This window comes from Lepidochelys kempii, chromosome 3, assembly GCF_965140285.1.
Source record: "Lepidochelys kempii isolate rLepKem1 chromosome 3, rLepKem1.hap1, whole genome shotgun sequence".
Taxonomy (NCBI): Eukaryota; Metazoa; Chordata; order Testudines; family Cheloniidae; genus Lepidochelys; species Lepidochelys kempii.
In genome coordinates this window covers 127,159,632-127,174,865 of record NC_136382.1, presented here as the reverse complement: position 1 = coordinate 127,174,865, position 15,234 = coordinate 127,159,632, and the positions used below count along the sequence as shown (strand labels likewise).

Here is a 15,234-nt window from a genome sequence, read left to right as displayed (position 1 = left end):
AATAATTAATTGGCAAAATTCAAAACCTTACTGCCAAAAAAATTTAAATGACTTTTCCAGTGACCTACAGTACAAACATCAACTCCTCCAAATTAGAGAGATGTAGACACCCTCCCCCCCCCCCCCCAAATGTCCATAGTCTTCAAGGCTGATAAACTGCATAGGGACAAGAACAGCACCATTTTAAGGGTAGCATTCGGCCAAACTAATCTAAGAATCCAGAGGACATCTTTGCCCGACTGAAGGCAATGGCAAAACCCTATTGACCTCAGTAGAGCCAGGATATTACTCCAGAGATCTAATCAGGAGCACTTAAGAAAGTCTCCTCATTTTTGTGCTAAATTACCTACCAATTTTAATCAGTATTTTAATGGGGAAATTACCGTATCACCTCTATAATATCTATCGTTGCAGATCATCTATGCCCCAATTTGCTTAATTAAAGGTTCCCATTGAGTTAGCCCAACTTCCTGCTGAATTGGTAGACATTCTGTGGCTTCTACATTAAGGAAGGCCCTTCTGATTTGACAGAGTCCATAGTTAGCGATGTGACTTCGCAAGCCATGGCATGCCTTTAGCCTAAGGCACGTCTGTTGAAAATTTAATATTTTTTCTTTAACTCTTGACCGGATTTGATGTCAGCAAATCACTCAGCAAGAAGGGATAGGTATTTTTGGTTTAATTTTCTTAGGGGGGAAAAAACGCAACTGATCGTCTCTAGAGTTGGAACTTCTTTTTACCAGTGCAATACACTTTGTATTAATCTTCTTTCTCTTCTCTTTCACTTCAGTCCCTTGTGGCTAGGAAAACTACACCAACCGTCTAGCTAAAAATCCACTTTTAAGAAGAAAAAAAAAGTTTCTCCTCCCGTCCCAACCCTGTCATATTAAATGGACTCATTCAAATGTGGATCACTTTTATTGCAAGCTGGCATACACTTTCTCCATTGTTGTAGGATATGACAGTGTAGTCACTTCTGTTTCACATCCCCCAAGGCTCACAGAAGTAATTTATAGATAATTTATTTATCCTAGGTTGGACAAGTGAGTCAGTGGCACAGCCAGGATTAGCATTCAGGACTTCCTGAATCTCAGCCCTATACCTATTCCTTTGGGCCAGCAGTTTCCACACTTTCTTGGTTCACATGGCACCATGTTAAAAACTTGTTGTGAAGTGAACTGACGGAACACCAAGATTGCCTACCGTCGTTTGGGAAGCCCAGCTCTAGGTTGTACTCTCTCCATCTCTGGTATGTAGCTTAAAGTTGAGAGGCAAAATCCAATACTGGATATACAGGACAAAAGCTTTCCTGTCACTAAGAGTTCAGCAACTGGGCACCATTTCCAGTGAACAAACTGTTTATGCAGATAAGTAAACAACATCTGTTAGTATGCATATCACCTGCCAAAACACTGTACATTCCTGCTTCCAGTACACACTGCACTTAAGCCTCTGTAGAAGATACAAATCCCAAAAGGGGCGGTTAGGCGCTGGAGATAGGCTTTGGACAGCTGAACAATCCCCTGCCAGTACCAAAAGAGGGGTAGGAATTGTGCAGCCTAGACAGCATAGCCCTCTCAAAAGCCTGGAGTAAATGTTTGTTCAGCAGCAGACCCTTCTATATAGCCAAGTGAGGGGACAACACGGAAGTGAACCACAGCACGGGAAGCTAAGCCTTTTGGGATGACAGAGTAATGCAATCCATATGAATAGGTCCTCCTCATAAACAAGTTTGACTGAATTTAGGATGATGCAAGTTGTCTCCTATGCCAGCTGATCCAGCAAAGGAAAGTACAAAGTTACGCACCCCCATGTAACGATGTAGACAATAGGAGGTATCCATAATTGTTCCAAATACACACATCAGTGCTTTTTTGGTTCACTGGGCCAGGCATCTTCATCCCTCGCATCCAGCCACATAGTCAGACCCTACTAATCTCTCCCTATAGGATCTGGAGAATAATCCTGGAGTGACCCAGCAATCTGGAATGACTGAGCCAGAGTTGACTCACAGACAATCAATAAATGCCACCGATTTATGCTGGCTCCCTACATGTTACGATGCAGGCACTAAAAGTTTTGAGGCCAGTCCTGGATATAAGCACAAAATTGTAGAATGCAGTGAGCAGAGCATTTTCATATATAGGGCCCCACCTGGGGAAGATTTTGTTAGAGGAGCTCAAACTAAGTCAAAGCTTGACCCTCTTCAGGAGGGCCTTTCCACATCAACACCAGCTCCCACCTACATCAAAAATGGAGCAGGAAGAGCTTGAGCATATGGCAAATACCGGGATGAGAGAGAGAGAAAACCTGATCTTCCCCCACAACCAGAAAACCTGCCTAGGGTGCGGCCTGGAGGAGAGAGGGAGTGTCTCTTGATTTATGCTGCCCATAGCCTTGTATGGCATATAAATACTATGGTGATAGGGCCTTACAGATATTCAAAATGGAGCAGCAAACCATCAGCTGTCTCCACCCTGAAGAATGTTAATCCATAGAAGGAAACATAAATTTAAAAGCATGCACAGCCCAGAGGCACTGAAGCAACTGAGAGGTGATACAGGAGGAGGAGAATAGAGATGGATCTGCTTTGCCATAGAACGTGAGAAGGCATCTGAGCAATGGACTAAATGACAGATGCTATGACATCAGGATGCCAGAAGTGGACCCACATAATTGCTGTCCTAAGGGCACCCATGCCAGGAAATATGTAATGCACAGGAGCAGAGAGAGCATATCACCCACCTATCGGTCACTCTGTAACCACTGAAGTACCTGTGTGCCACAACAGTCTTTTTAGTTGCCCCTGGATAGGGAATGGGAGGTTAGAAGGATATGTAAAAAGGGGTCATCAGGCCAAGACATCAGAGAAGCTGTGGTGCATGTTATATGGAGACATAACACTCTCCTCAATATCACATGGGCATGCTACAGCTTCTGTCTCCATGTGGGGAGGCAGATGGCATACCATCATGACAGGCTAATGAAGTCCCAAAATGTGTAACCACCACCTTGGTGAATTAGATATAATTAGCTGAGCCAGATAGGCCCAGTGGGGACTGTTAAATGTGGCACAGAGATAATCACACAACATGTAACCGGGTTACGTCCAGTGTTGCCTGCCAAAGCCCGAAATCCGTTTTCAGAACAGACGTTTTCTTATGAAGACTAAAAAGGATTACAGATCCGCAGTCCCCAGAAATACTGACTACTAAGAACTGTGGTCAAGGGGCAGATGACTGTGATGCTGAAATCCCTTATACATGTTGCTCCTCAGACCCATTTCAATTGCCTCTTCACTCGCAAACAGTATCCCCCCACCACCACTACTTAGTGCCACCATCCTATTGTAATATCCCATTCCTCATATAGCACTATCCTGATATAGCACCTCCCTCTGTGTTCTCACCAGCACAACAGGCGCTCACCTAAAACCACAACACCCTAACAAGGTGTCAGGAGAAATACCCAATGGGGTGAGGGAGTCCTGCCATTGTTCGTGGCTATAGCCACGCAGATGTGATGCACATGAACACACATCACAAATATCACCTCTGCGGCTACATTCGAATGCCCTCAAACTAATGTCTAAAATAACTTAAAACCAAAGCTTTTTATAATGTGATGTAAAAAAATGTCAGCGCAGCACTACTGTTAAGCACCAAGCAGTATAGGGGTATGGTTGGTGTGGTGAGCATAGCTGGGTGGCCTTTCTTTGTCTATGATGGCGTGAGAGCTTTACAGCTGATTTATACTGTTACCCATGGTGGGTAACAAACCACTTCTGCTTCTGCCCACTTCTACCTCTCTACCCTGTCACTTGGGGATGTTGTGCCTCAGGGCTGATGCATGGCTTACGTGAATGTTTTGGGAGGTTGACTGCATTTGGCATAGCTAGACTTCAGGAAGCACTCCTCACAGTATATCCATTTGATTGAAATAGTAAATATTTTATGCAGAAGGGTGTAGCAGTCTCTACCCCAAGCATTCCTACACTGGGTACGTGACTTGTGGTGTATTGCATGTGCAACATGAGAAATGTATGCCCCTGCCTAGCTTTGCACTGCATGACTATATGATATGCCATCTTTGCACATGGTATGGAATTTGGGCCTTGGTGTGGTTGGATTTTACTGCAAAATGGCTTGAATTGAGGAAGCAATGTGAATGGCTGAGGATTACAAAATCATGCTTATATGGGTCCTGTCTTAAATAAAACATTAAAATAGCTAGAGACCCACATTTTTCCAACATTCAAGGGTTTTCATATCTGAAATTTTGGTTTGGACCAGTGTCTATAAACCAACAATTTTAAAAGCACAGTTGTACAGAAGAATGTGTCATTGCACTGTAATATATTCATTACTTGGGTGTTGGAGGCACTCAGCTTTTGACCTCCCATTTATCAATACACCCAACACACGTACATGTGACAACAGAACCGCAGTGAGGTCTCATGCATTATTGACTAAAATAGACTCATAACCCAGTGGGTGGGTGCTGCAGCTGAGAGATGAATAAATAATGTGGTACAAGGAGAAGAAACAATAAACCTAAACAACTTTATTAGAAAATCAGTAAAACCGTGATCAAGAATAAAATACATCTTTAGGATCAAGGGATGTTAATCTGAAACGTGGAACCCAGCTTGGTTTTGTGAAATTCTATTAAAATCCGTTACTAGGTGAACTTTGGTTTCAGTCTTGATTAGCCTGAACCCTATTCACATCTGTAATTATTTTTTCTCTTATTCTTCATTCATCTGATCCATAAAAAAATCATTACACTTGTTTCTGCCCTGCAGTAATTGTCTCTGCAGATGAAAATAATAGTTGTCTCTTTTGCCTCAGCCACAGACTTTTCCTTTTTACTAATTGTATCTGATTGGGAGCTCAAATTATTTAATCTAAACCACATCCAGGTATTCAATGAGTCATCCTTATTGCTAATATCAGCACAGCACAAGTATGCTTAAATGCACGCAAGATTAACCTACTATAGTCTCTTGATTAACTTGCCATGGTCAGTTGCTGTTATATTCTATTTATTTTTAAATTAGATATTGAGTTTATATAGCTTTATTTTATATTAAAATTCTTTTTTGTAAACCTTAATCTTCCTATTGTTTATATTGCCTTAGTGCCTCACAGCTCAGCCAAGATTAGTACGTCATTGTACAAATGCAGAGAAAGAGACAGTCTCTTACTATCTACAGGAGCTTACTATCTACAGAAACTAGACAGGCGGTAAGGGCAGGGAGAGAGGTAGGGAAGGTGAAGTGACTCGCCCAGGTCCCACAGCAGGCCAGTGGCAGAGTCAGGACTAGAATCAAAATCTCCCGAGTCCCAGTTCAATGCTCTCTCCAGTGCACCATGCTGCCTCTTAACTGATTGCTGTTCTTATTGTTCTCTCTCTTATAGTCCGAGATCGGGTGCGATCGAAAATGGAGAGAGATATTTTGGCAGAAGTGAATCATCCTTTCATAGTCAAGCTTCATTATGGTAACTATAATAAAATGGCATTCGGATTCACTCGTACATGTGTTTTGGGATTGTAATTGGATCTGTGTCATTTCATAAGAATGCCACTTTGCTAAATACTACCCCATTTCCACTCAGTTATGGACTTCATTTTCCTTATATCACAGGAAAACTTCAGCATGAGGAGGAGGGCTTTGCTACGCCTCTGTCAAAACAAATTTGATACAAGGTGTAATGTAATGATGGTGTTACTAGGGGGGTGTTGGTGGGATAACAAAGATATATAGGCCAGTTCTATCACCCCTCTTCAGCAAACAGTTTGATTATTAGATTCTCTTGTTTCCAAAGACTATTAATAATTGATAGCACTCACTAAATTTCTATAAACTAGTTACTCCTGGGGGAATTCTGTGCCACTGCGCAATGCAGAATGTTGCAGAAATTAATGTCCGCACAGAATTTCCTTTCCCCCACAGAAATGGGCTGCAGTGCTGCTGGCCGCCACTAAGTACTGATGGACCCAGCAGAGCCTAGCTCGCACATAGAAGACACTGCCATGGGGAGTGGGCAGAGCTAGAGGGTTCCTGGCAGCTGCAGTTCCCCACACACCCTGATGGAAGGAGAAGGTGCAAGCCTGGGACTGAGCATCAGGCTGTTTCTCCCTCTGGATCCCTGGGCTTTGGGGGGGAGGGGACCAGGTGTCTGGTCTCGGGGGAGAGGGTGCGGGTATCTAGGCAAGGGGGAGGCCCTGCAGCTGGGCTCTGTGGGGAGGGTGTGTGGATATCTGGGCAAGGGTGGGGGTCTTGCAGCTGGGCTCTGAGGCAAGGGGGTGTGGGTATCTGGGCAAAAGGGGGCCCAATGGCTCGTCTCGGGGTGGGAGAGGGTGCGGGTATCTGGGGGGGAGAGGGCCTGCAGCTGGGCTCTTGGGGGGTGGTATCTGGGCTGGGGGGACCATGTCTGTGCTCTTGGGGGGAGGGGTTTAGGTGTACTGGCAGGAGGGCACCATGGCTGGACTCACGGGGGAGGGGTTGTGGGCATCTGGCCCCCTGGCTGGGCTCTAGGGGGGAAGGGAGCAGAGAAACAGGACCTGGGTTGTTACAGGGGTTTCTTTAACTCTACTCCTGGGGGAATTTTTGTGTGTGTCTGTATTGTTACACACATACTTGACAACAGGTATTTTGAAATAAATTACCAAAATAATTGAAACTGGCATGATTATGTTGTATTATTTTGACAAATAAAATTTGCAGAATTTTTAATTTTTTGGCACAGAATTCCCCCAGGAGTAACTATTGCAATGCTGATAAACTATTGCAATGCTTTCAGTTACACAGAGCAGCTTCCCCCTAGATTTGCCTGTCTTAGCCCAGCAAGCTCCCTGAATTCTTGAAGAGTCCTGTTGCTAGTGCAAAGGGGCTTCTGTGAGCATTTTGAACAGCTGTACCTCTCTCCTTCCACAATTCTGGGAGCTTCACTGACTAGTTTTACTCTCTTTTCTTCTCTTCACCCTGTGCAATGTGCAATAGAAGGCAGCCTTAGCTTCATTAGGTATATCTACACATTAATTAAAGGCCTGCACAGATCAGCTGACTTAGACATGTGGGGCTCAGGCTGCGGGGTTCTAAAATTGCTGGGTAGGCATTCAGGGTCAGACTGGAGCCCAAGCTCTGGGACCAGGTGCTAAGCATGGCAAAGAATTCATTAGTAATAAATCTCCATCTCCCAGCTAACACAGGATTGTTCCCTGCAGTATGGTCTAGACTGCTTAGTCCAGCAGAGGTCTTAAATAATTCCATTCTAAAAGTGAAGTGTTAACATGGTAGGAGAGTTAGCGAACAATGCAGAATTAATCAATAATATTCATTCTTTGGAGACATTGTAATGATTTAAAACATCCAACATCTCCATTCTTTTCTAATGCAGCATTTCAAACAGAGGGAAAGTTGTATCTAATACTAGATTTCCTACGAGGAGGGGACCTTTTCACAAGACTCTCCAAAGAGGTAAGCCCATTGATTTTGTGTGTGGTAGAACACAAAATAATGTCTAGGATTATTTTCAGAATTTGTGTGTGTCCCTGGGTGTATTTTCATTCTATGTAACTGAATTGGAGCTGTAATTTGCTATAATTTCCCTAAACCTTTTTTAATACTTGTATCTACATTGTGTGATAAGTGACATACCTGACAGAGCGTGAGCATCGTGTTAATAGAAAACGTAATTACAGTTTACTCCCAACGGTTAGATCATTGCTAGTTCCTTCTCATGGTAGAATAACCCCGGACGCATTGCTAAAAAGAGACACTTGCTGGCTGTGATCTGGAGAGAAAAGATATACCCAGATTCCCCACTCTATGAAGCCTATGCTCCAGTGACCACATGTAGCAGGGTCAGGTTCTGGGTGGCTAGAGAGTTCACAGGCAGCTCAGGTTGAAATTCCAAAATCCCTTCCAGGTTTTCCAGTTTACTTCACCAGATATTTTACACTTTGCAGAAGTCTCTCTCTGCACTCCTTCAAGTAAAGGCCAACATTCAAAACAAACAGGCCAGCAGGGTGGCCATTATGGTCCCCCAGAGTTCCCTGCCATGGCTTCTGGTGAGTAAAATTCCTGTCTCTCTCTTTCATAGGAATAACCTAGTCCCTCCTTACTGTAACTGAGTTCATCTATCCCTGATTAGCTCCCAGATTGGAGAGTCTCCCTGAGCTGACTCTGAACCCTTTGGAATTAGCACAAAAACACAAAGGGTGAAATCCTGGCCCAAATGTAGTCAATGGCAAAACTACTATTGATTTCACTGGGGCAAGATTTCACCCAAGGTTGTTAAGTGGCTCTGCAAGGTCTTTTCCTAGAAGCCTTGCTTGGGCAGGAAGCAGCAAGGTTGTGAGGGCCCCTCACGAGGTCACTGAAAGATCAAGGACACCTTGTCATGCTAGGTTAGCCATGCTACTTTGTCTCTGCCCTTTTGTCCCAGTAATTACATTACCCCAACCCTGGCCAGAGATGGTGACTAATCCTTCAGTTCCAATGATCTTTCCTTTAATTTAAAGAAGAGTGATCCAGGCTTCTCACTCTCTCTCCCTGTGTAACTTTTTATTTTTGTTAAACATACATTATTCATAATACAGCACCTTTTAGTCTGAATAGAACATTTCATACAGTCCTTATCCCACACTGCTTCCCAGAGTTAAATCCCCATAGATATATAGTTACATAATAAAAAATAGCAGAGGGGAGAAAACTGACAGGGAGAATGAGAGAGAAATGAGGAAATAATTGTTTTCAGATTAAATTTGAAAAGAGGGGGAGAGTCAATGAGGAGGACTGACACAGGACAGCTGCCGATGGGGGCAGGGGCTGCCAGGGAGAAGGGTCTTGCACCAGTCACGGTGAGACAATGTAAAAAAAAACAGCTGGTACGACAAAGTGGAGGGTGCAAATGCAGGGGGGGAGAGAGAGAGAGAGAAGGTGCATGTGAATAATGCAAGCCAAATTCTTAAAGCATTGCTCTCGCCTGAAAATTGGCTTTTTAAATTCACGTAGAGCAATGACAGCAAACGGTTTTTTTTAAAACATATTATACTATTTTAAATTCTAGATCGAATTTGGTTCTACCTAGCATCTGGTAGAGACAGTGGCAGAGGATGTTATTCCAGTGACATCATTGGCTGAGCTCATTGGAGATTACAAGTCTCTGACCGCAGGGACTATTGCCAGTGGCATTACAAATCCCAAGGAGTTTAACCTGGGGCACATGGTAGCATGCTGGGTCTGGCTGCTGGAGAGAAGCAACAGCTAGCACTGGAGGTGGGGATTGGCACAGCTGTGAGACAGAACCCAAGGCACAGGGTGTGGCAACTGTGCAAGCTAACCGGGCAACAAGAGATGTGATAGTACTACAGAATGTGGATAGTACTGTCCCCTGCAGCAGCTGGTGGAAGTCTGAGTAGACCAAGAGACACCACCTTCCTTTGGTGCTAGCAGTTCTTCTCTCACCTGTCTCAGCTGTGTACCGGCTCCTCTCCCTGCTTCCTTGCTCCTGGAAAGGGCATCTCTCCTTGTCTCCATTCCCTTCCTTCCTCACAGGTTCCCACATATTCCTCTCCGCTCCCCGCCCTCCTAGAGATGTGGTGAGAGCTGCTGCAGCCACCAAAGGAACAAGTCTGACCGTGACCAGGACTTGAGCCACCACCACCAGGAGGAAGACAACTCCTGGCTGGCTGCCAGGAATGTCTCTAGAAGACAGCATTATCCTACCTCCCCAAGCGATGCTTCAGAAGCAGCCAGCTGGGTAAACTGCAGCTGCTGCTCAGCTCCCTGAGTTCTGCCTCACAGCCAGTACCTGCAGTTGCCATACCTTAGCAGTCAGGCTTCCCAGGGGTTTGCTGTCGCCCCAGGCTAGACTAGTGGGGGAGCCACGTCTGGTCCTGTAGGTGTTTTGCCTGTGCCTGTGCCTTTCACTGTGTTCTGTGTCTCATGTCACCAGGGTGAGGTCTGATAGCAAACGTATGTCTCAGCAGGTAAATAAAAGAGGAGCTTGTCATAACTAAGAGCCCAAACCCACTGAAGTCAGTGGAAAAACTCCTATTGACTTCAGTGGGGTGTTTTTGTGATTGGGCCCTAAGTCTACACATGCTGCATATTCTGTTAATATTTTGGAACTAAATAGAAGTCATTTTATAAAACACAAAGCATTTCAGTTCACTTTTAGACAAAATAGGTCCATATCTGAGCTTGTGGGAATTTGGGAACCACATGCCAACATTTTAGTAAACTAGGATATATGCCGGTACTAAGAGCCTGGCTGTGCACTGTTGACTTTTTGCCATTGACGTCAATAGACTATGGCTCAGCCAGGGGTGAAAGTAAGTCTAGTGACTTACCGGTACGGGGCTGGGCTGGGGCCGGCTCTGGCCCCAGGAAGCGGCGGGGCCTCAGGCAGAAGGGGTGGGGCTGCGGGAGGTCAGAGCCAGCCCTGGCCCATCCTGTACCGGCAAGTGCCTCCTTCCCCCTCCCCGGGATAACAGCAGCAGCCGGGGGCTCTGGCAGCGGTTTAAAGGGCCCCGGGCGGTAGCGGCGGCCGGAGCCCTGGGCCCTTTTAAATTATCCCCAGAGCCCCGCCACCGCTTCCCCAGGGCTCCGGCAGGAGGGCTCTGGGGACGGGGCTCCGACCGCCACTACTGCCCCGGGCCCTTTAAATCGTCCTCGGAGCCTGCCGGAGCCCTGGGGAAGCAGCAGCGGGGCTCCAGGGACGATTTAAAGGGCCCAGGGCTCGGCCGCCGCTACCGCCCAGGGCCCTTTAAATTGCTGCCCCAGCCCCACCGTTGCTACCACAGGGCTCTGGCAGCAATTTAAAGGGCCGGGAGCTCCAGCCACTGCCAGGAGCCGCAGGCCCTTTAAATTGCGCCTGGGGAAGCCGATCCACGCCGTACCAGGGAGTACCAGCTTACTTTCACTTCTGGGCTCAGCCCAGATTTATAGTAGTATGTAATGTCAGCTGAACTGACCAAAAACAAGAATGAAAGCAGCATGATTTAAGGGAGAGGAAAATGTAGCTGAATGAACAGAATTTTGTCTTATAACCAGGAAAACCTGATGAGGAGGGTTAATGTGAGTACAGACAAATACTGACAAATTGAATCTGATATGATGGTCTTTCTTGCAATCCTGAGTTAGAGAATTCAAGTCAATCTGTTATCATAACAGTGATTAGACCTGTTCTTCTTTTCTTTCTGACTAGGTAATGTTTACCGAAGAGGATGTCAAGTTCTACTTAGCTGAGCTGGCCTTGGCTTTAGACCACCTCCATAGTCTTGGAATTATTTACAGGGATCTAAAACCAGAAAAGTAAGTTAAGGAGAATAAATTAACTGAAAACATGTATATGAACCTTTTAAATCACTTCCTTGTTATATTATTAGTAAGTCACAAAATGCCAAAGAAAGTCCTTAGGTATCTTTTTCCTTATCTTATCTGAGTATTTGTAGCATCCTCATAATTATATATCTGAGCATCTTACCATCATTACTAGATTTTTTCCTCAACACCCCTGTGCGGTAAATTTACCCAATTTACAGATGGGGAACTGAGGCACAGGGTTGATCAAGAGACTAGTGCAAGGTTATTCTAGAGGAGGACTGTGTTTGAGCCAGGAATTGCAGTCTGGTCTCCTGAGTCTCGGTCCAGTGCCCTACCTATTCAACCAGCCTTCCTACCCTACCACTTCAGCATGATGTGACACAACATCTGCTATAGTCCAATATTATATAGTCAAACAGAGTGGGTGCCCTATTGCTTTTGACTGGATAAATTATCTCCCCTCAAAACAAGATATGGAATAAGGTCCCAGACGAAATCTAGAATCTAAGGTCCCAGGTAAATCTAGAATAATGCCATTACTCTGGATTTGTACCATTTTAATGCAGATCAGATTTTGACCCTAAAGTTCTTTTCTCGATTTAAACAAGTTTACTTCTATTTGTAGCAGTGAACCAATATAAACTGGCCTTAATCCTGCTGGTTTACAAACTATTCAGTGATGTTAGCTAAATTTTGCCAAGAGTACTGGTAAATTTACTGTTTCTAAAATGCTAGTGTTCCCTTTTTTTTCTTTTTTTGCTTTTTAAAAATATTTGTATTTACTACTGAAATAAAGCAAATGACACTCATAGTGAGATGACTGCGAGTCAGTTGATATTTTTTGTTGTTGCTCTGTTCCAGTTGACTTGTGGTTAGCATACATTGTTCCATGCCAATTTTAATAAAACGTGCTTCAACCTTTAAAAGTTATGAACCTTTTTAATGAAATATTCAGGTTTGTTTAAAGGAGATTACAGTGTAGTGCAGAAACAGAGCCAGTCTGACTATCCTTTATGCTCCAAACTCTAAGAACATAGCAATATTCTTTCCCTTCATGCCATGCAATTTAAATAAATGCAATTATTTCTTCAGAGTGGTGTGTAATCAATTTCATACTTCTGAAGGAAAGAAGAAGCCAAGAATATTGGAAGTTTGATTTTGTAAGGAGTTGTGGACAGGAAGGTTGTTTATCCACAAATACGATACAAATTACATAACCTTCAAATTCAGTTTCATGTATATATTGCAGTCATTTTGACCGACCAGTAGATAATGACATGACTGAAACTATATGTCATTTACTCAAAAGACCATTTCACAAATTACTAAAAGTTCCAGTCATTTTTGGTTAAATGAAAATAAGAACCAGAAATTTATCAAGTGCAGAAAGTCACCCACTGAATTTAACATCTAAAGGAATAAATGTATCACTTTATTACCAAATATCAAATATAAAAGAACATCTGTCATCAGTAACAAGTGCCATATGTTTTTGTATCTCTATCTGCCAGGAACCCTTTTGATTTGACTTTGTTTTGGTGCTTAGTTGATTCATGTTTGCTAGGCAATCACATACTGCATTCATGAGCACCATAGAAAAGCTAATAAATAAATAAAATATTTGTGATCTTTGATTCTGATTGCTCTAATTAAGAATCGTGCTAGTGTGCTCTACTTGATGATATTGTTTCTTTTGTTGGGGAATGGCACATTCTCCACTGCCTGTTGCTTTGACCAACCTGTGAAGTACTGAATCACTGCTAGAAAATAATCCTAATACAAACCCATTTAAAAAGCTGAGTTACGGTATAGTTAAGTTTGTAGGCACATGGCAGTGAAGTTGTGTTTAACAAACAAAAAAGTGAGAAATATAAGAAAGTCAGAGTTAATGGTAAAGTGACCACAAAAATGAAAACAGACTCATTAGGCCCCTTAAAAGCCAAAATAGGCTGCCATGGGACTAATAGGCCTCCAAAGATTATATAAAGTGAACTGGTTTTAGCAGTGTTGAGAGCCATAATGTAGAGAGCCCACTAGCTGCTAATGCTGTTATTCATCCTCATGTCACATAATCCTGCTGATAGTAAACTTAGTAAACATGGTGCTCAAAAAACCAGTGTTGGTAGCCCATTTACACTAGGGCTCCCGCTGGTGCAAACATCAATGGAGCTGAACCAGTGTTAGATAGGCCCTCTGTTGTCTTTATAGTACTATCCAGTCAAAAAGCTGAGATACAAATACATCTCAGAAGTGGGGAAGGATAGCTCGGTGGTTTGAGCATTGGCCTGCTAAACTCAGGGTTGTGAGTTCAATCCTTGAGGGGGCCATTTGGGATCTGGGGCAAAAATCGGGGATTGGTCCTGCTTTAAGCAGGGGGTTGGACTAGATGACCTCCTGAGGTCCCTTCCAACCCTGATGTTCTATGATTCATTCAATTGCACCCTCAAAAGAGCGAAATTAAAAGATATTTGGTCAGGTTGCAAAGTCAAGTACTCAAAAGTTAGGAAATGCCAGAATTAAGATTCCCTATGCAATCTTTATTCCAACCCCTTGCATGTATACATTATGATACAGTTTTTAATTACATGATCACCTATTATTTTTCGATAGGATCCCTCCCTCATTCAGTGCAGTCACCCCACTCCATTTTTCTCTCCAGCTTCCAGTCTGCTTGCACAGCTAGTCCCAGTTTCGTTCCCTAGCTCCCAGTCTCCCCCGCCAGTTTCTCCCCCTCCTCCCAGGTTACTTGTCTTAATCTACTCCTCCCACAGGTCTGGCTCATATCTCCTCAGGTCACCTTTGCATTTGAATAAAGCAGCTTCCTCCTCCCTGGTGCCTGGGCCCAGCCAGGGGGCTGGAGTGTCACTGAGAGCATAGGAGCACTAGGCTCTCTTCTTTCCACTCAGGTGCCCAGACCCCGCACAACCCACAGCAGCCCATAATTTCAATTTTAGGGAAGGTCCTGCTCAGTCCCAGAGCATGCTCAGTGCAGATGGAATCTTCTGGGAGTTTAGCTGTTAAAATTCTGAACATGTTCAAGTTGCAATTTTTTTCAAAGGCATGTAACTTGGCCAAACTTGGGCAGATTTTCATCGAGATGGCAAAATGAACATCCCTGACACAAAGGCTACCCCCTGCCAAATTTCAAGTGCCTGCTCCAAAGCATGGGGACGCTAGAGCTTTTTACACACAAAAGGTTGCTTTAATTTTTTAACATGAGCAAAACAACATATTTTTTCCTAGTTTCATTCTTGTAAATGGATGAACTGTTTTAGATTAAATTTTGTTCTCCCCCATTCCCCCAAAATATTCAACCTGAGGCAGACACCCAGCATGGAAAATTTTAGCCCAAACACTTGAAGTTTGGCAAAGATTATAAATAACTGGAAACAGGGTCTTATAATAGGATGTCAGCAACTTTAATAATAGGCAATGCTACCAATTCAGTCTATAATAAATGACTCTGAACACATAGTAAATAAAGCTATACAAAGGAATCCTTCTAATTACATTGGTGTAGCTAAGGGCTTGTCTACACACAAATGTTCGTACTGCTTTAACTATACCTGGACTGTGGGTTCAGAAAAACGGCCAAGCTGAGGGCTGCCGTGAAGCTCCAAGGTGAGCAAATTCGCCAATAAGCGCAAGACTCACCAAGGTAGAGGAGGAACTTTGTCACACTATGTTCACATTAGAAGCTGTACTGGTATAAGTATTTGGGTAAAAAATCACACTCCTAACCACAATAGTTATACCAGAACAATAACTGTGTGTAGACCAAGCCTAGGAGAGGATGGCATGAATGCTTGTGGTTTCATCAGAACTTTATGAAGCCCTATTGGCTGATCTGATCCAAAACATTAAAGAAAAAGAGACAAGTTAGAAAAGAATAGTTA

At 43.7% G+C, this 15,234-nt stretch overlaps 1 protein-coding gene across 7 annotated transcripts in view; it reads left to right on the top strand.

Moving 5' to 3' along the window:
- The window catches only part of RPS6KA2 (ribosomal protein S6 kinase A2), a 476,226-nt gene that overhangs the window by 344,478 nt on the left and 116,514 nt on the right, over nt 1-15,234 (top strand). For 6 of the 7 annotated variants that reach the window (XR_012158128.1, XM_073337900.1, XM_073337901.2 and 3 more), the window contains 3 exons: nt 5,421-5,501; nt 7,404-7,483; nt 11,220-11,326. Coding sequence is in view for 6 of the 7 variants with exons in the window: in XM_073337900.1 (XP_073194001.1) it covers nt 5,421-5,501; nt 7,404-7,483; nt 11,220-11,326 (268 nt within the window). In the remaining variant the exon portion in view is untranslated. Of the gene's footprint in view, nt 1-5,420; nt 5,502-7,403; nt 7,484-8,002; nt 8,077-11,219; nt 11,327-15,234 lie in introns of those variants that run through there. The other variant, XM_073337904.1, reaches the window with a different exon arrangement.